This window comes from Chelonia mydas, chromosome 2 (assembly GCF_015237465.2).
Source record: "Chelonia mydas isolate rCheMyd1 chromosome 2, rCheMyd1.pri.v2, whole genome shotgun sequence".
In the NCBI taxonomy this organism is placed as follows: domain Eukaryota; kingdom Metazoa; phylum Chordata; order Testudines; family Cheloniidae; genus Chelonia; species Chelonia mydas.
Genome location: NC_057850.1, coordinates 203667263 through 203693073, shown reverse-complemented (window position 1 = coordinate 203693073; position 25811 = coordinate 203667263). Strand labels below are relative to the sequence as shown.

At 40.7% G+C, this 25811-nt stretch overlaps 1 protein-coding gene across 2 annotated transcripts; it reads right to left on the bottom strand.

The window, feature by feature from the left end:
- Positions 1-77: 77 nt before the first annotated feature.
- On the bottom strand, positions 78-25811 carry CDCA7L (cell division cycle associated 7 like). Of its 2 annotated transcripts, none has more exons than XM_037890567.2 (10): positions 25633-25811; positions 15526-15666; positions 11742-11876; positions 10811-11167; positions 7968-8042; positions 6711-6899; positions 4678-4809; positions 3001-3150; positions 1442-1578; positions 78-1011 (listed from the first exon to the last, which is right to left on the bottom strand). In XM_037890567.2, exons 1-10 carry the CDS (start codon positions 25654-25656, stop codon positions 981-983), a joined length of 1371 nt encoding a protein of 456 aa, XP_037746495.1. In that variant the 5' UTR covers positions 25657-25811; the 3' UTR covers positions 78-980. The 2 variants fall into 2 exon arrangements, with proteins under 2 accessions (XP_037746495.1, XP_043397012.1); XM_043541077.1 differs by lacking the exon at positions 25633-25811 and adding an exon at positions 16830-16974.

The window sequence follows — 25811 nt, the reverse complement described above, 5'->3', positions numbered from 1 at the left end:
ACATTTTCCTTCAGAGAGACAGGTTGATTACTGAAAATTAAACTCTGTATTCATGATGAAAACCCCCCACAAAATGCTCCTCTAGTGAAAATGCTTTATTATCTCTACACAGAGTAAAACATACAATATTTTACACAAATTTTGACAATCTGAGGCTGCAGTAATATGGGTTTTTAAAAAGTGTTTGTAAAGCCTGCTTTTTGCTAAGCAGACACATAGAAATTATTAAAAAAAAAGCTTTAGCACTAAAATTAAAAGTCAATATCACTCTCAAAGAGCGGGTGCATCGTTAGTGAGCATTGGGCCAAGCCCCCAATTACCTTTTTTCTGTTTAAACAACATGTATCCACAAAACACCTCTTGCACTTACAAGTTCTTAGGGGAGGGGGGAAAGAGGAACAATTGGCTGGTAAACTGAACACACAGTCCAACCAGAACTGAATAAAGTTTTCAAAAGGACTCCCTCCCATCATTGCAGGGACAAAACTTCCTTTTGCCCACAAACTGAGGCATGCAGTTACTTGATTTGCTCGTGCACAAAAGAGAAGGCTTTGGAAAACTTGTCTCTTTAGGTCAGGAAGTGGTACTGGAGTGAGAAAAGAGATGTAAAAATGTAATGGCCTAAGCAAACTATTAAAAGCCCACCCTCCTCCCTCCACTGGTTAAATTTTTAGTGCTTCACAATTCCCTTCACAGCCTTTGGAGTTAAGCATCTACTGAAAATTAACCACTGACGTTTTAAAAAGTGCTGTTCTGCTCTGTATACAGGTGTCTATGCATAAAAGAATGTTCTGCATATAGATTCCTCTACTAAAACATTTCCTGAGAAATCATTGTATAAGACCAATCAGTAAAAAAAAAAAAAAAATCCAAAGCTATATTCTACAATTCTATCTTGTATAAACATCATTGTAATACAATTTTTTAAAACGCTGAACTAAGCAACTTGTCTGCAGGTCAGGCAGCTGTGCTCAGCATCCTCAACTGTCTTCACTCAGTTGCTTTTGTAAACTAGAAAAGAGGTAGAAAAATGTTATACTTTATGGGAATCTGATTTTAGATGGTCACCGCTCTGCAGAAGCACACACAAAAACGGAGTCAATTTAACTCTTAAAATATAAAATAATGGTTCAGTTTTCAAATTGCCTTATTCATTGACACAGTAAAGTTGACAGTCTCAAGATTTCACATGCGGTCAAGTTCTAGTTTCACTGAAGTCAAGGGGAGTTTTGCCATCAATTTCTGTGGGCCCAGGCTGAACAAGTCACAAGTACCTACTTAGATGTTTCAGCAAGTTTCAATATTTTGTGACTGACTGACTTAGGTCTGGGTTAAAGCTCCACAAAGTTGTTATTAAATGAAAACATTTTGAGAGCCTGATTAGGCAGCACATTTAAAAGGGTGGATTTGATATTCTAAAGCAGTTATGTAATTATCTTACCTTTCAAGATATTCTTTAACATTGTCATAACCATAAAATTTTGCCAAGTGGATGAGCATTCCTGTGGCACAGCGGCCATCACGCTTGCGACAGTAACTGCAGTTACAGACACCACGACAAGGAGGGCAAATCCAATCCTGAATTACAGACAAGGAGGGAAAGATAGAGGGGTAGAGTTATCTACAGAAGTATTAGATGCAAACCTGTCTTCTCCAACCCCCTTACCCACCCAAAACAGCAGAAAGTGCCACTGTTCTGTAACAATGCCTTATACAGAGCAATATTGTATTTCATAAACAAATACTTTAATGGATAATATTAATCAATCTTTTGATAAAAACAATTTGCAGTACTGAAGAAACAACGAATATCCATTCTTTATTTGGAATTTTTCAAAGCTCACACTCAACAAATTCTAGTAGTACTGATTTCCCTGGGGATATAGTGTTGTAACAGAATATAAAAAGCAGGGCTCTTCTGTTCGAGCACCCTAGGCTCAGGAGATAAAAAACCTCCATTATTAAGATACAGGGTAACTATGGCTGAGTCACGTTGAAAGGTTGGTCCAATTAGCTGCAACCAGGATATAAAGAGGTGAAATGTCTCTGAGCCAGAGACCAAGGCAGAGAAGGTCTTCAGGCCGGATCCCTAGGCTAGGATTTATGTTTAAGTTACAAGTGAAGCCAAATTCCAGGAAGGGGTGGGTTTGGATACTAACTCAGAGGCTGTATGAAAGAGAGCCACACGAGACATTCAGTTAATCTGAAAGGAAAAACATTTTTAATGTCCTTTTAAAAAACATTTTTATCACTTTTTAAAATAGACCGGGGCTCAGAGCAAGGAGAGGAGGTCTGCTGCCTGCAACACGTGACTTCAGGAGCTGCATTAGACAAAAACGAATGTGGCCATTGCTCTGGGGGGCAGACCTGAGACCTTGTACGAAAAACGTTGGTCTGTCATGCTGAAAGGGGGATCTGATTACCTCCACAAGAATATGAAGGGGGGGAACCAGGATAGTGTCTCAGAGGGGAGAGCAACAAAGAGGCAAGCTTGAAGAGGAAACTTTGATTATGTTAATTGTATGTGAATTGCATGGACAGCCAGACCCTGTGAAAGGGATGGATTTGGACACGACGGGTCTATGCACTCTGCTGAGGACAGTATACGGGCTCAAGGAAAGAAAGGGGACCCAACCCTAAAGTCTTGAGGTTCTTTACTTCCCAATCTTTAAGTTTAGTATCTGAAACAAGGTGCTTGCATTGCAGACCAGACCAGTAAAAGCATCAGGGAAGGAGACAAAAACACAAGAACTTGGAAGAATCAGGTCCCCTTTCGTCTTCTAAGCCTCGTGAGTTTTCTTTCCCCCACCTGAGAGCAACTAAGAGCAGGCCGAAAGTCCTGCAATCTCATTCCTACCTCAGCAAGATAAATATCAATCACAGCCACACTACTGTGGTACAATGTTTGAGTTTCATGTTATCCAAGAAATCCACGATGATTGTGAAGCTAACAAAGCCATAATCATACTGTCATTTTAACCCAAAGAACTGAATACTTGCTGGATCCAGAAGTGCCGATTTCACATCTTCACCGTATCGATTACGAAGACACGGTCCACAGAACTGTCCTCTGACACCCCCGCACCCTTGATTACGACAGACTGTCTTAGTATCAATGGTTTTCTGCCGACACTGGTGGCACGTACTACCCTAAAGTTGGAAAGGAGGGAGAGAGACGTGTAAAAATTCAGCATTTCACATCATGCTGAACTTCTTGACTCCACGTGGAATTCTCTAACACACCTCTCAGCTGGAGGTGGAAAGTACTAAAATTTCTCCTTGGGAACCAGAGGCAACTAGATTAATAAAACATTAGGAAAAAAAACACAACCACCATGATTATTTCTACAGTGCTCAGAAGTACGCTAGGTATTGTACAAAACAAAGAGATGGTCCCTGTCCTGAAGGCTTAGGAATCTAATGTGCTACATGAGCCCTATGTTATATTTCTGGTTCCAATCCACTGATGGCAAACGCTAGGAACCCACAGAGTCACTCAGCAGTGATTTCTCTAGGACAGTAAGGTACACCATTGATACAAACCAAAAGGATCCCCATGCAGGTCTTTGTGGCCAAAGCATGGGCCTTTAAAGGGGGTGGGGGGGGCTGTTAAAAAAGGGAATATGGCGATTCTCTGAACTCTCAAAGGATGCAAAGGTGACTCAGCTGGGGAAAAAAGCACTGCCTAAGGCACGCATATATTTACTAGTCAATACATTAGATTGTCCTCCTACAGCACCTGCAATCCACTGTGCTAGAAATTCAAACCTATGGCTCCCCCAGGGTAACAAGCACCACTAACCCAATCTTTGCTGGCAGGGTTTCTGAAATCAAAGAACCTGAGAGAGAGAGAGAGAGGAAGACAAGTGCAAACTCCACAGGGATTCAAAAAAAAAAAAAAAAAAAAAAGCGATTACTGCAACTTGTTTATCCTCCTTCCAGTAAGGCCACCAGATGAAGAACACGGTATTGCCTACAAACTAACAATATCCACCGTTCTAAAATTCCAGGGTATGAGATAATCTTCATGCAGTGATCCCTGTGACAGCATCAAACCCCAAAACAGAGAGGCTCATGTTCATTTTAAATCTATGCACAGATAAGGTTGCAAAGCAGGTGTTTACAAGAGTAGCCCTGCTTATGCAACAACATGCCACAGACATGTATTAATGTCCTTTTGAATAACCCTCGCTCTTCCAGGTTTCAGCACTCCTCTTGCGTGATAACACTTCAGAGTAATTTTTGGCAAGGGAGATGGGAACACAAATGGGATTTGGAGCAATTTGCTTCCAAGTCACTAGCTTATACTTGCGCCCAGATCATTCATGGCTATGTCCACTTCCATCTAATAGCCCTTTGGTGGAAGTGAATTAGTGGTCTCAATAGAGTTCCCACTCAACAGGTAACAACAGCATAACACTGCCACAACTGGCACCTGTTTGCAGACAGCAAGAGATGGCTAAGCATAGATCGTGCACTACCTTCTCCAGTGCTCCTCTGAAGCAAGGGAGAGAAGCTTCCCTGCTGTCCCCGCATAGTAGATACACACAACACTGCAGTCTCCAGGCCTCTTATTCTGGCACTTTTCAATGAGCATTATATTCCCTTCATGAAATGAAGTAGTTTCATCTTCTGCCCCTCACGCTAAGCAATCAAAAGGAAAAAGCAGGCACCTACCAGGACTTTATCATAGATTTTATCTTTAACTGTAATTGCGATATTCTCCAAGTCCTCATCAGTAATATCTTCAACAGGACGGTAAGATGAATATTTAGATGACCTCCTTCTTTTACGCATTCCACAGTCACTCTACAAAATAAAACGATCTCATCATCTTTTGTCTTATGATGGGTGAAGTGCTTTTACCTTTAGATCAAATATGCTCTGACTATAAGAACAGAACATATAGCTAGAGTTTGTGGTCACCTCCAAATCCCTATCCTCCCTACCACTCCAACCTTTATTGCTCTCAGCAGCTCTAGCTCCTCCTCCTTATCCTCATTCCCCTACCCCTTCAAACACCCTCAAAATCCTTATCCTACCACCCCATCTTTCTTTTCCTCTGAGGAAATCTGCTACCCTTCATACAGCTGGCATCTTCCTCCAACAAACTCCTCCCGTTTTCCCTCCAATTACAAACGATCCGTTTCCTCCTTCACAGAAAAAGATCACTACCATCCACCTTTTTATCTCTTTCCCCTCCATCTCCAGCACCCATTGAAACCTCCACAGCTTTACTCACAGCAGTCTCTCCTTCCCCCCTCTGTGACTCATCCTCAAGAAAGGTGGTGGAAGTGTTGGGCATCTGCCATGTCCAGCACCTTCCTCCTTATCCAGTTCACCCCTTCATTTTCTTTACGCAATCTCCCCATTAGAGTCTACACTCCCTCTCCATGTAACTTATCTGCCAGCCACCAACATCCTTCTCTGGACTTTGATACATCAAGCTCTCCTGCTTCTCCTTCCACCCCCATCCTCCAGAGGTTTCAGCTTCCACACTGATGTCCCATCTGACTCCTTAGTCTTTGCCCTTCAACACTGGATCAAGTCTCCAAAATGGCCGCTCACTCAACTTCATCTTCTCTCAGCACTATTCCGTCTGATTTTTCAGTAACTGAGTTCCCTCTACAACCAGCACCTCTATTTCAACTTTGCCCACCTTTTCATACCGTGACCTCCCAATCCATCAGTGTCTATGACTTCTCTGAGCCCTCTCCTGATTTTCCCCTCCCTCTCCTGTTGTTTAATAAAATTAACTCTACTTTCTCCTCCAGCACTGATTTTTTGCAACTCTCCCCAACCAAAGTCCACCCCAACAAATCTCAGCCCTGGCTTACCCCCAACATCCTATTTCTGCATGCCTGATTTACTGAATGCCTCTGGCCACATGGACATCCATCTGAAAATTCATTCTCTCCTCATTCCCTTCTGCCCCATCCCTCACCTAATAGTGCTAATTTTCCACCTCTGTTGTTGCCATTAATATTTATCTTTTGGTAGCACACAAAAGGACCCAAGCAGGATCACAATCCTATTGTGGTTCAGCATGGCACACAGACATAACAAGAGATAATCCTTAGCACAGAAAGTTTACATTTAATAGCAGACATGACACATGAATATGACTGACAAAAGGAGGAATGGGGTAGGAGGACAAGTGTAACATCACACGGCTCCAACAACATTTTGTTGCTTATTTGCAAATTCTGACTTTTCTCAAGTCCTCTCCCATCCTCCTCTCTCTCCACACAGGTTCTTACCAATTCTTAAACTGAAGTTCAACAAGCTCAGCCTTGATTTCTGCTCCCTTCTAACACTCTCCCTACTCCTCTGCCATCATCAAGAGTGAAGCTGTTCACCTCTCCTCCCATTCCCTCCCACCTCTTTATCACCCCACTCCCTAGCCTGCCTCCAGCCTAGCACAGTGTGGGCACTACTGGATTTCAAATACTAAATAATACAAAAATTAATCTGATAATCATAATTAGATACACATTCAAATGGGATGGGTTACATACTGAAATAGCTTGGGTGACTAGGGTTGGGGGAGGCTCCAGAATCCTTTTTTCTCCTGCTTCTAATCCCAGCACAAAGGTTCTAAATGCTAGTTAGCTTTCTGCTGCATTTGTCCCCACTCTGGCCAGCTCAAAGTAGCTTGAGTGACATCTCCAAAAGACAAAGGCTAATAAACAAACTAAACTGGCAAATACCCCACTGAATCTCTTCTTTATTAGGAGATTTTGTCGTCTGTAATTATGAAAGTGTTCTGCAAATTTAGCCGCAGACACAGTGAAGTTTTCCAAGGCAAATTTCTCAGGTGGACGAGCATTTCTGGTTGGGTTTGTACGACGCTCTATCTGGCCTTCAGAAAATGTTCTCCTCGGGGTTTTCTTCTGTTTCTGGAGGAGAAAAAAAATGTGTCTCATCAGCCTCACTGTTGTGTGTTTGGGACAGAGAACTACCAGAGATTATATGGGCATGGGACTACCAGACCTATACATGTATTTGCACAGCTCTAGCAGGTCATCCTAGCAAACTTGGTGCCACAAACAAATTTGTAGGGAAGCTCGCTAGATGGGGAACTTGCTGCAATTCTCTAATTGTTACTTTAAATGAAAAAGTGAGCATATACGTACAAGATGATAAGTGGGGAACATTGTCATAAGGATAGGGGCATTCTAACACTATATCCCTAAGGTTCTTTCCAGAATAAAAATACAGAATACATATTAATGGAATCCAGAGATTTATTTGAAGTAGGTTTAATACATCACAATAAATACTTGAAGTGCAGCCAACAAGGAGCTAGCCTTTCACATGTTTACAATTTGGTCACAAATGACTTCATTATCAGGGCAACATTTTACAAGGACTTCCCAAAGTCAGGAACATGGGTGTGCAACCCTCCTGGAGTATGTGTGGACTTGGATTACTGGATAAATTAACATTATCCCACAGTAATCACAGAGGATTAGGGATTTCTATGCTGGTAGCCAAAAAAGAGATGCTCCAGAGGTAGAACATAGAAACATCATGCTAGTTTTCCTATCACAGTTCTAATGGAAACACAGAGAGGAAAATTAGCAAAAAAACAGACAGGATCTGAAAACAGTAGTAGTTTCTTCACTCTCTTTAGCTTTCCAGCTACAAGATCCTATTTGCCCTCCAACCATGATTCTCAAATATACACATTTGTTTGTCCAGTGTTTCATGAGCGTCTCTGGGTCTAAGTTAATGGAGCAGTGCCTAATTTTAAGTCTGTTTCTTTGAATATACATTGCTTAATTTGAGCTGTTTCTTTACGTGTATATCATGGTAGCCTAGCCCTGCTGCTTTATATAACTAATATTAAGTCAATACAAATAAAATTACAAAAAAAAAAAAGGATAAAAATATTCATCAGAAGACACATCTCATTCAAGTTCAGCAACAATATATATTATATTTAAGCGAATATGGAAACTTACAGAAGGAGTTGAGGTGGGCATTTTCACTGGAAACAGTTCAGGTATAGAATTCAGTTCTGCTAACAACTGGGCAAGCTGAAATTAATAAAGATATTCTATTGAAGTCTCATTGCAAACTTGCAAATATTTAACCTACTCAGTCCTTACCATGCTCTGTTTTCACACACACTGAGTTATTTCAAATCCCAGTGTAAATAACCACTCTTTAAAACACTTCATTTAAACCTCTACCCCTAAACGTTCAAAGCTCTAGAGCAGATTTTAGCACCATGACTCCCATTGATTTGTACTGAAGTCGTGCAGCTAAAAATCACATCCAATGCCATCAAATGTGGCTCTAAAGAAGTGTGTTATACTGAGGTTACAGTATCCGTGACTAATAATGACTGAAATTTGCAGTTAACATGGGAAAGCTAATCCCTTGACAACAAGAGTGGACCTAACTGCATCAGGGGATTATAAGAGGTTTCTTGTGGGTTATCTTGGCACATACTTTCCTAATACAAAATTGCTGGCACACTAAGTTATTTTGACAGTGAGGACTTAGGCTATGTACACACTACAGCTTATGTCGGTATAAGTTATGTCACCCAGGGGTGTGAATAAGCCAGCCCCCTGAGTGATGTAAGTTACACCAACCTAAGCGCCAGTGTGGACAGTGCTATGTCGGCAGGAGAGCTCCTCCCACCGATATAATTACTCCAGCAAGCGGCGGTAGCTAAGTCAACAGGAGACCTCTTTCCCGTTGGCATAGAGCAGCTGGAAGCTCTGTAGTGTAGCCATAGTCTCAGTGACTTTTGTTGGCTGGTCAGAATTTTCTCCTAGTCATTCTTTATCAGAACCCAGTGAAAACAGTCAGAACCTTCCCTTATAGAATACCCCAGCATGAGCTCTCTATTAGTGAGGCCACACTGCCTCATTCCACACAGCAGATTGGAGCTGGCCTATAGTAATCAGGCTTTGTGTGTGTAAGAGTATAAACACACCCCTTTGCAAAACAATGTACTAAAAGACTCCTGTTGGTCGGCACCCCCACCCCACAACAAGTGTGATGTCACCAGCACAGTGCACGCTAAGCAAAGTGGCATTAATACTCTGTTGTACTTATACTATACGAGAGACCCTGGATCTGTGCCTCCTCTCTACATCACCTTGGCTGACTGTTTTGAAATACTATTGACTTGCCCTGAAGGGACTCACACCCTGGGCTTCAACAGCTGCTGGCTTTAGGGGAGCTTCATAAGAAGGGAAGCCCTTAAATGGGGAAAATGGTGGCGATTCTTGACTGCCAAACATCTGAGACAGCCATGGCAGAACCGCATGTGGCGTGAAGAGGCCACAAAGAGTGCATGACATTTCTCAGCAAAGACCTAATATGCTTTTAATTATTATCTAAAACCAGTCACATTTAACACCCTCATTAGTGATCTGGAGGAGAAAAAAGGAGACATTAATGAAATTCACAGAGATATTGAATGGAGAGTAGCTGTAAATACCAGTAAGGTCAGCACAATTATACAGAGGAACCTAGATAGATTAGAAACAAGAGTACGGCCATGTCTACATTTATCAGGGGGTCAATGCGTGGCAATCGATGCATCGGCGGTCGATTCAGCAGGTCTAGTGAAGACTCGCTAAATCCACCACAGATCGCTCTCCCGTAGACTCCCGTACTCCACCTGAATGAGAAGAGGAAGAGGAGTCGATGGGAGAGCATCTCCAGTCGACACTGCGTAGTGCAGACCACACGGTAAGTAGGTCTAAGTACATCGACTTCAGCTACGTTATTCACATAGCTGAAGTTTGTGTAACTTAGATCGATCTCCCCCCATAGTGTAGACAAAGCTTAAGAAACTACAAAATGAGCTTTTACTTGGAAAGATACAAGCCAATAGCCCTGTGGGGAATAATCAAATATTAATACCCAATGGGAAGCAGAAACATGAGAAGCAATAAAGCTGAAAGGGCAACAGACAAACCCACACCTCATTTGGGTTCCATCACAATATGGCAGCAGAAAAGGCCAATGGACTTTGAGCTGCATACCCAAAGGCATCAGGACAAAGAGCAGGAAGGTAATAGTCCCCCTCACACACTACACATTAGTATAAGAGGAAAGTTTTAACTCTAAACTACACTTCTCAAACAAGTGAACATACACTTAGAGATGCAAAAGTCTTGATTGCTTTATCTTATTTTTCCATTTAGTAAACTGAAATAGGTTTCTCAGCCAATGTAAATTAGCAACTCTATTGTATAATGACACAATGGATCATTTAAAGTGGATTGGCAATGCTTTTTGATAGGGTCTGGTTATAAGGTACGTCTTCACTACAGAGTTAACCTGGACCTTTACTCAGTTGTTGCCCCCTAATCCTGCTCCCGTCCACATGTAAAAGCCTCTACCCTGAGTTTTGTGATACTTTCAACCCAAGCTAGCTGGCAAGGCTCAGGGTATATAGGCTAGAGCCCAGGTGAGGATTTCACTCAAGCAAGTAACCCACGCATTTTGTAGTTAGGACACAAATTAAACCACTCCAATGCCTTCCCACATTTCTCCCAGTGAGCCCAGGACAGACAAGTACTCCCACAATTCACTGGGAGTGGCTCAGTTTACTGTAGCACAAAGAATCATGGGATATCCTCCCAGAAGGCCTAGTGACACACATACAAGAGAGTGCAGCACCAGTGTGGACACAATAACTCAAGTGTGGCTTTGCAGTGACTGCTCACAACCAGGCAAGGCTAAACTGAGTGCTCAGACTCAGATGCCAACCACCCAGTAAACTCTGCAGTGAAGACATACCCTTAGTGAATACTGACTTTTGCTTGCTTTGTCTTACCATGGCTTTATTTTCTTTGATGTTTATAGCTCTTTTAAGCAGAGCACTGGAGCTTTCTTCACGCATCTCTTTAACATCCTCCTCAGACTCTGAGGCAGACCCTTCTAGTTTCTTCCATTGCTTGCTGCTTTTCTCTCTTGTGAGAGTTTTAGGGGGTTTATTGTCTTGCAAGTGTAACTTGGAAATAGTTGGTTCAGGCACCTTCTTCTTGGCAGACTTTCTTGTGGGGAACTGAAATGCCACACGAAGGCCAAAACTTCTTCTCTTGGGGGACGCCTTCTCTTCCTCCTCCTCCTCCTCACTACCCAGTAAAGATAAATTATTGTTCTCGCCGTCACTCAAATCTGATTCCACGGGCTGAAAGCAGAGATAATTAATATGATATACTGACAGCTGTCACATGGGAACAGACCACTTTTTATCCTCATTATTAGCAATAGACTATGACTAAGTATCAGAATCTGAAAAACTGGAAACTTCATCTTGTGTTTAGCTAAACCAACAATTAAAAAAAAAAATGCTCAGAGTGAGTGCCATTCTGCCTTTTACAGAGACCAGTGCAATGTCCATTAACTATGTAAGGATGTGGGACTTTAGTAGCACATAAATTTGGTGCTGGACCTCTGCACAAGAGTGAATTCCATTTGGTGTGAACAGCAACCAATCCTCCTTCCCTTAAGCAGATGGTTCTTCGTTACATGTACTAGTAGATATTCTCCATCTCTGGCTTTTATGATACATTAATAAAAGATTAAATATTAAGGAAAATTTGTAACACAACATTTATCTTCAGCACAAATATTTTACATTGTTAAATAACACAATAAATTTCAACCAGCTGCATGAAAACAAGAGGATTACACAAAGAAAGAAGAAGGGGGCGGGAGGAGTCTATATGTGTGTCTTAACACAATGAAAATGCTAGCTTTACCATCATTCCATTCGCATTGTTTACATCCAGCTCACTCGGAGCAAAGCCTTCAAACACTTCACTTTCTGAATCAGTGTCTTCAGTGAAAATTCTCCTCAGTTCTTCAGTAAGGTACTTGGATTGAAATCGAACATCCTGTTGAGCAAGCATACGAAAATCACAACAGCTAGGACGCAGTTTGCCATACAAAGAGCATTCATATAATCTTTCCCGTCCAAATCAGAAAATGCTTAATGTTAAGGGAGTTAAGCAGATGGTATGCTCCTGTGAAAACATTAAATGCAAAACCTGTCACAAGAAAAAGACACACTGGATTTCATCCCTATCATTTGTTTCAAATGAACATAGATACTCTCCAGTTCTGCTGTCTTTTTAAAAGGTGACCTGCAGAGGATTTTTTTTTAATTGAGTTTGTGTCTTTTTTGATTCATTATGGTACATAAAGCAGACCTGAGAAGGATTTACTTTTTTTTAAAAAATTAATAGATTTTTTTTAAAAAAACCTCAGATATATCAACTCTGGTCTTCTCTGGGTTCGCTGGTGTTGTGGGGTCTCAGAAGATGTATATTGTTACCTTTCATACTTTAGTGGAAGAGGGAGCTTAATCAGCAAAGGTTCCCTCTCTCCAAAAAGTCAGTTAATCACTGAAGTTAAATAAGTGAAAACAAAATTGAAAAGGTTTAAACAAACTAACTAAAAATCCCTTTTGCTCAAAAAGAACCCCCCAAACACCTTTTGGGCCGTGCTTGCACATCATCTACTTAAACAAAAAAGGGCTGAAGCCCATTTGTTTCCCCTTTGCACACCATCTTTACGCACAATGGGTTTACTATACATATAACAAAAAAGCTACAATATACGTCCGAGGAAGGGAGATTTTAAAAGAAACAATATAGAAAACAGTCAGAGCCTCTGTCAATGTGTCATTATTGCTATCTTGAAAAACAGGACTAGCTCAGGGCAGGGGATGTACACACAATCATACTGCACCTGCCTTTTGAAACTCAGCATCCTTCACTTGAGACAGTTTACTTCCCCAGTTTTTCTTGGATTTTTTTAACTCCCACACAAGATACAGAAATGACCTCTCATACAACTGCACTTGGCTAAATATCTTTATTCTCTCCTTCAATTCCCTCCCATCCCCGACTTTAATTATACACTTCTTTATGTTGAGATAATATCTGGTGAAAAATAGATATAATAGATGAGTGGAAAAACTTGCAGGGGAATAGAGGAAAAATCATTGCATATACTGTTTCTTTACACTTAAAACATCTACAAATTATTATGGGTAATTGGAGTGAGTTTTCTCTGAACAAAATTACTTTGTTCTTTTGTTGATAGCTGCAGTGCAGCTGTTTGAGAAAGGAGCAAACACAAAAGGGAAGTAACTTTAAAGTGAAATTGTATTTCTCTTTGAGAAAAAGTGTTCACTCTGTACTTGCATAAAACTTTGCAGCACTGGCTAGAAAGACTGTCAGTCAGTTTGTTACAGTGACTGAAAATAGGGAACGAGGACCAATGATGTGCAACAGTAAAGTGTGGCATTTCCTATACAGAGGTGTCCTTAACAGTAATTTTACTACACAGGAAGCAAACAAGCAAGGAGAAACTAGTGCAACTAGGCTATGTCTACTCTATAAGTGCTACAGCAGCAGACCTGCAGCAGTGCAGTTACACCGCAACAGTGCTGTAACATAGGTGCTTTCTACATTGACAGAAGGGATTTTCCGTCTGTGTAGTTAAAACACCTCTTCAAGGAGGTGGTAGCTAGATTAATCAAAGAATTCTCCCATCGACTTAGCTGCACCTATACTGAGGGTTAGGTTGCCTAACTACGGTGCTTAGGGAGTGAAATATTTCACAGCCCTGAGCAACGTAGCTAGGTTGAGCTAATGTATAAGTGACACAAATGAGAAAATTACATGGGAGATTTTCAGGCAACTCTGCAAGGGAAGAGACATGCAAAACTCTATACTGATAATAGAATTAGTTTATCTAAGTCCCTGTGAACTACTAAGACACAAACATGACCCAATTTATATTGATTACCCCAACTTCTTTGCCCTTTCCTGCCCAATTCCACCCTGCAGAGCTTCTCTTCCCTTCCCACTCTTTTGCTCTTTCAATATAGGATAATTCTTCCCTAGGTAAATCTGCCTCTTGTGCAGCATGCACCTGAGGCTCTTCAGGGCTTAAATTATCCAAAGGATGCTGTTTTGGAGAGCCGGAGGGTGAAACTCAGGGAAGAATCTGTATTCTTCGAGACCAAGGAGCGGAGATCTGGGGATTTAAAATAATTCATAATAGCCTAAGCGCCCAAGCGGAGAAAGTGGGAGGGAGAATATTACAGTCCACTGGAAAAGCCCTTACAAAGGTCATTCCTCCTATCCTAGTCTTGACAGCATACGGTATTTTTACTGTTCCTGATCAGACTGCTGCATTCAGCAACATTGATCACTATCTCTTCCTTGTCTTCAATGATAGTACTCTACTGGGTCTGTTTTGATGGGTTAAAAAGGTGTGGTTTATGTTTGCTTCACTGAAGAGTCCTCCACCTCCTCTCCAGGTCCCTATATACCCACACAATGTCTCTCGGTGACCTCATTTCCTCCCAGAGTTTCAGCTAAACCTTTACACTGATGACTCAAATTTACCTCTCGTCCATAACTTCCCAGTACTGTTGCTTCTTCCCCTTCAATATAATAAAAATCTGCTCTTTCATAATTAACATCACTACTAAAACCTTTGTCCAAGCATTATTCATCTTTTTGATTATTGTAACTGTCTTTTCCTCACATCTTCCACCTGCAGTCTATCCAAAATACCACGAAAGCCAACTTCTTCCTTCCAGTGTGCTATGCCACCCCCTTTCTTGAATCTCTTCGCTAGCCTTCTGTCCCTTATCACAAAAAAACAGATGTAAGTTCATCACCGTCAAGCCCAGTAAACTTCGCTCTCATGTAAACCAGTTTCTCTTAGAATAGAATCATGAGTTGGACGGGACCTCAGGAGATCACGTTGTCCAACCCCCTGCTCAAAGCAGAACCAATCCTCAATTTTTGCCCCAGATCCGCAAATGGCCCCCTCAAGGATTGAACTCACAACCCTGGGTTTAGCAGGCCAATGCTCAAACCACTGAGCTATCCCTCTTTGCTCTCTTCCCAGTGTCCTTCTCCTCATACTCTCCACTTCTGGTACTTCCAACTGCCAACTCAAAGAACAACAAACAAAAAAACCCTTCTATATCTAGTCCTCACACAGGTTGGCTATTCTATTGCCAAGGCACAAAATGATATCTGAGAGCCTCAACGATATAATGCTAGCTGGTGATTTCTACAGATCAAAGGAATAAAAATGTGTGCTAGCATCATGGTACTGAAACAGCAACTCAAAGAGTGAGGTTCCAATAGAATCCCACTTCAGTACTGCAGACGTGCAACTGATTCATAACACCACATTTTACTGAGCTGTAACGCATTCTCCACTCACTGAATGGCCATTTTTCTCATGCTATGTGGGCAAGGTATGAATACCAAAGTCACTCTAGGCTCTCCTCCTAATGAAGAAAGGAAAATGGATTTCATTCATACAAGACCCTTTTTAAAAGATCATTACAAATTAAAAGGAATTAAAGGTGAGTAGTTTTTTGTTTCTAATAAAAGGATTATAGATTTCCACTTCTGCCAAGAGTTAAGGTCAATGCTGCTCTGAAACAAATTCAAAGAAGTTTTACTGTTCCAAACCAATACACTAGGGTTTATGATAAAATGTTCCTACCTTTTTTGCTGACTCCAATGAGTCAAAACTATCAGAGCTGTCATCTGAGGACAAGGTTTGCATGGGAACATCATCTCCAAAACCAAGAAAATCCTCATCATCACTAGGGGAATTAAAAATGTCAGCCACTTCCTTGGGTATCTGTTTTCAATTCAAAATGAGATGGAAGACAAAGTCAGTCATTGCAATAATCACCTACTAAAAGCTCTAAGGGGAACAGCAGCCTCTTGTTCATTTGTCACTCTCTTATTCACATACAAATATACATTATATAGAATATGTGAAGCAGAACTGTATCTCAATAAGCGAAACTCCACAGGACACTGTGCAGACTGCTTTAATGTATAAATACAGGCCCCAATCCTACCGACATTTCTGCATGTGCTTAATGTCACTCCATGGGGCAGCTCATGGGAGTAAAGATAAGCACAATACATAAAAGTGTCTGCAGGATTGAGGCTACAGATTTTAATCACAGAAATATGCCATATTGATCTTTAGATCAAGGTTTAAGTATTATCTTCAAACTCACTACCATCTGTAATCTAATGACACAGCAAACTGTTCAAAAATGAGGACTGTCACAGATTTCAGGCATTTCAGAAAGGTCTGTCTGTGCAAAGAGACTTCAATTGTAGGGTTTTATCCTTTTTGTAACTATATTTATAGTTATAATAAACAACAGTTTGCAATTTTTTTAAATAAAATGAATAATATGCATTTAATACTCATCACCACACAAGGCTTATTTTGGGACATTCAGTAAGACAAACCAAAGGCATGCTGCCCAGAGCTCTCTCAGCTAGGAAGCCAGAATTTAATCAGCTGGGAAGCTCTGCACAAAGTCATCTTCCAGGTCTTCTTAAAATGATCAGGTTTGTGCTCAATTATACTTTCACACACGGAGCAAATTCCAGGGGCAGAGCCCAAAGGCTAAGAAAGTTCTGCCACCAGCACGCGGAGCTTCACTTTTGTGACGTTACATTCTAACATTCTAGATAAACCTAACTAATGGTGGCAGGTCAGAGATGGTAAAGGAGGTCCTTAAGGCAGCTCTCAAGCCTATATCATTTAGAGCTTTTGCATATTGCCTGACTGAATGAATATGCCTAACAACTGTACAAACTTGGATAGAAGGTGCTCTGCATTGTGTGGTTAGATCTAATTAATGCCCTTTCTTACCTTAGTGCTTCAGAATACATATTTATACACTGATTCAAGCATAGCATTACTTGATTGACAGAATGCTTTAGGAAAGACCTGCTCAGCTAGACAGTGTCTACTCAGTGCCCAAGACTGCTCACCAGTGATCAGGTAGTGCATCCTCAGAGCAACATGTACACTTCAGGCAGACTTCTCTTATTCATTGTATGGATCTCTCTTGCATATTCTGAACTCATTCCCCACATGCAACTTCCAGTGAAATTGATGAAGGCACAATAATGCATGAGAGAGATCCACAACTGCTTGATGAGAAGGATTCAAACAGAGTTCACAAGGTTTTATGTTACAAGAGAATGCTCCCTAAGTGAACTCAGATATGCAGAATGCCATGTGGCTATCTCCATTAGCAGACAAAACTAAGGAGTTCCTAAATAACCCAAAATGATACAGATTTTCTCAAGCTTTCATCTTTGCCAAGAGCAAAGTTTTTCCAAATGGTAACTGCCATTTTCCAAACATTGGGGAGGGGGGAGAAATCAATCACGTTACTGGCCCACTTCCACTTGGCGAGTGTGTAATAATACAAGAACATTTAAGTGCCTAATTTTATTCTCATATTGTTTTTTTGCCAGCAAACCTCCACAGATGTAAACAGATTCAATCCTGACTTACACTGGTTTAGGCAAGATCAGAATCACTAAACAACTGGCCCAAGCTAGCAGACTGAAAGCAGTTCAGTCACTTCAGCTAATTCACTAATGTACTTCAGCTGGAGCTGCACTCGCCATACTAGAGTTTTAGAGTTCTCCGCAATCCCAAATCCCCGAATATGGGCAGCCAGAATACCACTCCTTTGCTGTGGAGAAATTTCATTCTTCACTCAACAGAGAAGGGTTAAAAATGGAGCACTATACATTTTAATGACTTAATGGAAAAACATACAAGGAGCTGTGAGCCTTGTTGCTATGAATAAATTGCTTCCAGGAACAACTGCATTAGTTCTTGTGCTATTGTACAGCTGAGCTAGCCACTGCTGCGATTACTGTATGCCTAACTAATTTCTTCTTCTTCGTCTATTACTTCTGCATCTGCACCAGAGGAGCCATTATGGGGGTGTAATTACCGATTATGAACAAAGGAAAAAAAAACATACTTTCCCAGTAGAGGACCTCTTTTTGATCTCTATGCATTCTCAGATACTGAGGGGCTCTGATTAAAGTAACTTGCTGCAGAACTTCAAAAGAGACTTTTAGTTTGTGACACCCTCCCTTTGATTTTCAAGAGTCTCATTAAAATGTTCAGGAGTCCCCATTCCGGCTAACTGGTTTAATTTAACAGAAGCAAAGAAGGCACGATTTATATAAGGTGGACATAGTCAATGAGTTTGCATAGGATACCCTGCTAGTGCATCATAAAAGTTATGTTCCTGGTACCAAGAGCTGTCATTTTCCTGTCCATCTCCTTTAAGAGATTCTGTTCAGTTCATCAGTGATTTACTAATTACTATGCAGTCTACATACCATGCATAACTGTTTTTTTTAAACTCTGTGCTCCAACTGTATCAAAAATCCAAAGTGAAAGCAAAAAAAACAAAACAAAAAAACAAAAAAAAACAAGAAAATCATCATTTCTAAAGGGAGAGCAGATTATTTGGGGCTGGGAAAGGGAAAGGATGGAAACAGTAGATTGTGGAACTTGATGAAATCGCAGATTATTTTAAACTTTGCTAATTTTTAAGTAGAAATTTTAAATGCATCAACTGGTGGTTCTTCACCTTTTATGAAAATACTCTGTGCAGCATAGCTGTCTCAATCCTCCCTGCTCAGAGTTGAAAAGCATGAGCAATGCAAGACTAGAGTCAAACAGCCCTTAAACCATGAGGGTTTTGGAGAAATGGACAGATCTGTAGGGCATCTGCTGGTCTCAAGCATTTCTTTTTTTAAAAAGTTGTAAATATAAAAGTTATAAGAAAAATACATTCACTGTAAAAAAAAAAAAAAAAAAAAAAAAGACTTTTAAAGCACCATACAAAGGCCGTGTTCAGCAATTTTGTAAATGTCACAACGTTCTGAATCGGGTGCATCAAGCACTACATACACAGCTCTGCTGCTGCAGGCACAAAGTGCCTAGACTAAAACATCTTTGTACATTTCTCATCATTTAACTTGTTTATTTCCTATAGTCCTAGAATTCACACAACAGGCCAAATTTACTTCTGATGTAACAGCACTGATAGTAACAGAGCTACACCAAAGATGAATCTGTGCCAATGTCTTTTGTATGGTGTGTCACGCTCTATTCGTTGTGTAAAATTTTGACAGCCATGCACTTCATTCTCTTGTTACGGATCAATCAAAATGCATTCAAGCAGCTAAACAGTTCTTACAATGTTAGATCCTATTCTTTTAATTCTGGCAAACAAAATAAAAACATGTTTGCCCTAAACACATGTAAAAACATTGATTGAGAACTGCCTACTCAATGTACTTGCAGGATAGAAGCACCTCACAGAGTTTCTAACTTTTCACACTAGCATGCTGTATAAAAAAAAAACAGAGCGAGGGAAGGGAAATAACACTCCAAATATGCTCAAGGAGAATTTATACTGAATATTCCAACATAAAACACGTCAGTTAAAGTGAAATTAAATCTGCAGGGACATAGCAGAGATCTAAGCAAATACCTTTCAAGAACATTAGAGGGACACAAAAAACAAATGTTGAACACCCAGGAAAAGCTTGTAACAAACCAAAACCTTTGAAATGATGGAATTTCACAGGTAACATAGCCCATTTTGGCTTGGAACATGAACAGTAGCCTAAATCTAATCCAAACCTGAACTTCACTTCCTCAGACCATGTACATTAATAGTACATTTTAAGATGCTTATTTATATTGCAGGAGCACCTAAAATGTCCCAGGTGCTTTCCAAATTAAGGTAAAAAATAGTCCCTGCTCCAAAAAGCATACAATCAAAACATTTCCAGAATAACCACACTTACTGAGTTGTAAATATACCTGGCCTTTGGTCTGATCCCTGAAAAGCATCCCAAGACACTCAGATACTTAATGCTTTGCTAGGTCTCAGTTTCTTCATCTCTAAATTTGAGATAATGAAGTATCTTATCTACCTTTTTTTAAGAATGGGGAGATCTTTGTACAAGAGTCACTCTAAGTGCATTCATATTAGATACAAGACAGACAGTGAAATTGATGGCATTGCATTGGTGTAATTCAGGGAATCTGACTCATTTGAATATGCAAGTTGACAATTCTGCTCCCATTGTAACCAAAGGCTGAGAACGATACACACATAAAAACTAGCTTAAAACAGATGTTACTATTTTAACACAATAAAAAAATACAAAGTTTAAGTGACATCTTGGTATTCAACATATGTGTATCATATTTTCTCTCTCTGCAAGTCAAAACAAGATTTTCCTTACTGCCAGCAGTACAAATTGCATCTGAATTGTTACAGAGAAAAATAGCCAGGTGGTGTGATTTCTGTTTTAGACATCAGAAGCAACAGGAAAGATTCTGGAATCAGAATTTAGCAGGCAGCTTTGTTTATGCAAAGTGCAGAACAGAAGACAGTTCACTGTACTGTACGTCTGTGGTTTTGCCATGCTAGGAGGAACAGACACTATTTAAAGGGACACCCATAATGTATGTTTGTTCATATCTGAGCTCTAATGGATACAAATTCTGAAAGATAATAAACATTTCCACTGTAGTATCAAGTATTGCCATTATATGCACAAGTTACCCTACAACACTTTTCAACCAATCATTATAATCTCCATTACTATCACCATTCCCACTGTTAGCATCCTTTTCAACAACAAACAAAAGTAATATATAAGATGAAAATGAACTTTCATTATGTTACATCGTAGTCTTTATTTTTGCAGTTTGTTTATATTGTGAATAGTGTTGCTGTGGCCATGTTAGTCTCAGGATATGAGAGAGAGACAAGGTAGGTGAGTTAATAACTTTTATTGGACCAGCTGATTTTGAACCTTCCACCAAGCTTTCAAGCTACACAGAGCTCTTCTTCAGGACCTTATTCCACAAACAGAAGTTGGTCCAATAAAAGATATTACCTCACCTACCTTATCTCTCTTACAGTGTGAATAGTCAATTTCCCTGTTTACACTGTACAGTTCAGTTGCTCAGTCTCCCGTTATTTGCATAAGTCTTTCACACAACAGGAATTAAAAACAAAAACCAGAAAAATGTAATTATAAAGCCACAAAAACTGGATGCGGGACTAGGAGCTGAAAGCTGAAAATATTTTTAAAGAAATTAGTTAAAAGTTATGTCCCTTTAACTAAACAGATACAACTGGGAAGACACATGGGACTGAAGACTGCTAATGTTAGGTCTTGTCTACACACATGGTTCAACTAAACCATTAAGCAAACCTCAGCAAACTTGTGTGTGAACACTCCTATTTCAGTTTAAGAATGGCTAATTTCATTTTAGCTTAATCAACTTTAATTAAACCAAAATAAGCTTGGTTTAGACCAAAATGTGTGTTCACACATCCTTTTGCACCAATTTAACTAAATCAGGTTAAAAATCACACTTTAAATTGGTGCAGCTGTGCACGTAGACAAGTCCTTACTTGCAACAACCCTATGCACATCAACAGGTCTAACTGCATACGCAAAGCCAGAGAAGTTCACCCATTCTGAACAGGAGCTGCATCAAAAACAGATTTTCATGGAGTAACTTCTGAGCACAGACCTACTTCAAGGCTTACAATAGTTATCTGTATTACAGTAGCATACAGAGGCCCCAGTCAGGATCATAGCCCCTTTGGGCTAGGTACTGAACAAAAAAAACAGCAAGAAAATTCCTTGCCATGAACTATTTACATTCCAAGGCTTGCTCCTACAATCAGATCCATAAAGATCAATATGATTGTAGAATCAGGACCTAATTTAAGACACACTGTAATAAGTGGCGATAAAAGAAATGGAAGGAAGATGGGAAAGAAAAGGAGAAGAGTGACAATGATAGGAATCACATGATTACACACGTTTCAGAGAAGCAGCCGTGTTAGTCTGTATTTGCAAAAAGAAAAAGGTGCCACAAGTACTCCTTAGAGACTAACCAATTTATTTGAGCATAAGCTTTCATGAGCTACAGCTCACTTCATCTGATGCATCACAAAAGCTTATGCTCAAATAAATTGGTTAGTCTCTAAGGTGCCACAAGTACTCCTTTTCTTTTTATGATTACACACGTTCACATTAGCTATGTGAACAAGTAGATTTTATTTAAAAAAAAAACAACACAGATATCAGAAGGAACATATCAGAAGTCTTTGACCATTTACCAACTGGTATCTGTTCACAGTTTCTCTCCAGAAGCACGGTACAAGTTGGCTGTAGTTGAAGGGGCTTTATGAAATAGTTTGGGGATAGAGTATTCCAGCCACAAGAAGTGTCATGGAAGAATGCATGAAAGTGCTTTGGGAGAACTAGAGAAAAAGGTAATGAAAAAAAGCATGTATACTTGAGAGATCAAACATTAAGACTTTTGGAATACTTAAATACCATCTGAGAGGAAGATAGGTTATTATCGCCACAGTGGTATATTGTGAATTTTTGTTTTTTTCATGAAAAGCTATGATCTTTATTGCCAACCTATTATTGAAGAAGACTCTTCCATTAATTTTTAGCAAATTTGGCTCTATATATGTCTAGACTGGAGTATGGATTTCTAAGTGGTTTTTAATTAGTAATTAAACTGAGTTAAGCTATTTTATGGTAAAATAAGGAATATTTGACTTCTCTTATTTTTATCTTCTCTTTGACTTCAACTTATTTACAATATTGTGTGATATGACTCTTTCTTTAACCCCAGACCTACAAAAAGCATTTTCCAAAATCACAAAGCCATAACTTTTCCCATTGTTTATCATTACAACCAACCAGCCTTTATAATCAGGAACCAAAGCCCTAATGCTGCAATTTAAGAATGTGGGCAGACTGCTACACCTACATGGAGCCCTTCAGAAGTCAATGGGACTCAGCATGGGCACAGCAATCTATCCACACATTGTAAAGCGCAGGAATGAGATTGAACAATTGCCTTTTTATAGGTGGTGTGAACCTGCAATCCACAAAGATGCTTTCCTAAAAGACTGCTAACATAATGAATATGAGAACAGTATAGATAGCGTGACCATACTTCAAATTCTCTCTCATTTCTCCAATCAGCTCTTCCCCACAATACCCAATTTTTCATTGATACACACACGGAAGCTGGTTATTTCTGATTTAATTTTGCCTGAAACGAGAGCAGCATCCTCTCATCTACTTCTGAATCCCAGCTTTCCAGACAGCAGACTTGCACAGTACCATTAAGTTGACTACTAATACAGTATAGAAAAAAATAACCCCAATTGTGCTAGTTGGCGCTGTGGAGCCATGGACATCAATGGGGCTTCAGGCAGGCACATGGGTCCACCTGCCTGGAGTCACTTGCAGGCCTGGGGCCACAGATGGTATTTTCTAGTAATATTAACTTGAATTCTGTAAGTCAATGTCAATTTTGCAAACTCCAAATATATGAATCTCTGTGATACCTGAAATGAATATTTGGTCCTGTAGATTAAACTTCTATAAAAACTGACACTTGTTTTTACAAAACTCCAGTTTTAAGAAAGCTTTGGATGCCTCCCAAGACATCTGTAAAACTGGGGTTCACTTGTATAGCAGTATACAATCTACAGATATGTTTAAATTAGGCCTTTTGGTTACCAAACAATATAAACAAACAAAGCAGGTCTTGTGGCTCAGAATAGTTGGCTAGCGATTGGCTAAAATGGGGTCACATAACTATCCCACCAAACTAGTTCGTGTTTATAATCTTTGAACCTCACTGGGTTTTTTAAAGGAGCTAACATAGTCAGACTATATGATGATTCAGAGAGACAAGGAAGCCTGAAACACATCTGAACCCCTGAAGGCACTGGCTCTATGTGGAGTAAAAACGTGACTGGGGGCAATAATGCCATCTCCTTGTAGCATCAGGCACTAATACTTTGCACTTCCATAAAACGCCTTCCTTCAGTCAAAGGATCTCAAACAACTTCACAAGCACCCAACACTCCCTAATATCTCACTTTCAGACTGAGAGAACCTGGGGATCAGGTAAAGTTGATGGGGCAGAGCCAGGAACAGACTTCGGGTTCCTAATGTATTTGTATGGAAGACCATGTACTAATTTAAACATCTTTCTGCTTCTGAAATGTTTAATAAGGGCTCTAGTTTGTGTTCAACTGCCCACCATGTAAAGCTGCTTTCCCTTAAGCTTAACAGATCCACTAATCTTACCTCAATGAAATTATGATACACCGGTACTTTCTTGGAAAGTCACCACATGTTTTATGCCTGATCCTGCAAACACTTTCACAAGTAACTTTATGTGCCTGAGTGTCCCTTTAACTACTCTTTGCATGTGAAGTTCAACAAGACTACGCACAGGTGTAAAACTAAACCCCAAAGGCCTAATCTTGCAAACATTTACACACATACTTGATGTTACTCACATGCGTGTTTACAGGACTGGGGTCTAAACTAACATGTTTAACACAAATAAGAGGAGGACAGAAGCAAAAGAACTATCATTATTAAAATGTGTGCGAGTCAAACTGCCCCAAAGACTTTTTATTTTTAAGATGGTCTTTTAAAAAACACTAAAAAGAACTCACTGATAGATTAGACCAAACATTTGAAGATTTGATTAAAAAAAATACAAAATCTAATATTAAGATGTTTTAAAAATACAGTTTTGTTTTCATTTCCTTAAATACTGCAGAACAAAGATAGCAGAAAAACAAAAAGGAAATCTAACTACAAATAACTAACGCTACTTTATTTTTCCTAATGGTATTTTGCACTCAGCTTTGACAAACACAACAAATCAATTATATTTTTAGTGTTTAGTTTTATAATATAAGATCACAATATCACAAGTGAGGGAACTTTTTAATTTTTTAAAACACAGTAGTGTCCGCTTAAATATGGCTTCAAAAAACTTGGGTTTTGAATTTTAACACTGTCGCTGCTTATCATACAGCAGGAGGAAGCGGGGGGCGTGGTGTTGCCAGCCCCCTGCCAGCTAGTCTGACTGCTGATGTTCCCAAGTGCAGACAATAACGTCCCCAAGTTATATTCCAAATCTAATATGTAAGAAATAGATTCACACTAAATTAGTGGAAAATATATGAAAAGGGAAGCCAAATCTGGCACGTCAACTGAGTAGAGAACTGCAGGAGGAAAAGCAGCCCTACAAAGACACTGGAAATACCTCTCCCAGCAACACCAAGCAACTGATTCATTATTTGAAACTTTTGAGAACTTTTTTTCTGAGAACTAGGGTTAATCAACTGCCTTTTAAGAGCCAACCTGAGAGCCAGGCAGACTTTCAAACAATACAGGGACCAAGTTTGCCAGCAAAGCCAGGCCAACAGAGCAATGACACCACCCCCACCCCCCATCATCACCCTCCTCATTAATCAGAACGCCAAGGGCTACCCCCTTTGCAATGCGCAGAGGGGTCGGGGAGGAGGAAAGGGACGAAGGCAGACCGAGGAGGAGGCGGCGGCTTGGTCTAGCCCCAGCGCTGGGTAAGAAGCCCTGCAAAAGCAGCCCAGCGAGCTCTCTTTGCAGGACACGCTCCACGTGGTGGAGAACAAACACAGGCGGTCGCCGCTGGATTGGGGGGGGGGTCTGGCTCAGCGGGGCAAGAGCGCTGCAATGCCCTGCCACCGGCGCCGCCCGCTTCCCGGGCAGATGCGGGCAGCAGGCGAGGGCGCCTCCGCACGGGCAGCACTTGGCGCCCAGCTGCCCAAGGCCCGCGCCCCGCAGAGCCAGCGCGCTGCGGGCGGGCGGGGGCCTCTGGGCGCGCCCGGGGCCGCCTCACCTTGCACTGGGTCACCGCTGCCATCCTGCTGCGACCCCCCCCGCCCGGGACGCGCCGCCACCGCCGCTGCCCCAGCCCAGGAGCTACCGCGCCGCCGACGTTGGGCCGCAGAGCGCGGCTTCCCCCGGACGTGCGGGGGGCAGGGCGGGCGCGGGGCCCAGCTGCAGCCTCCGCCGCCT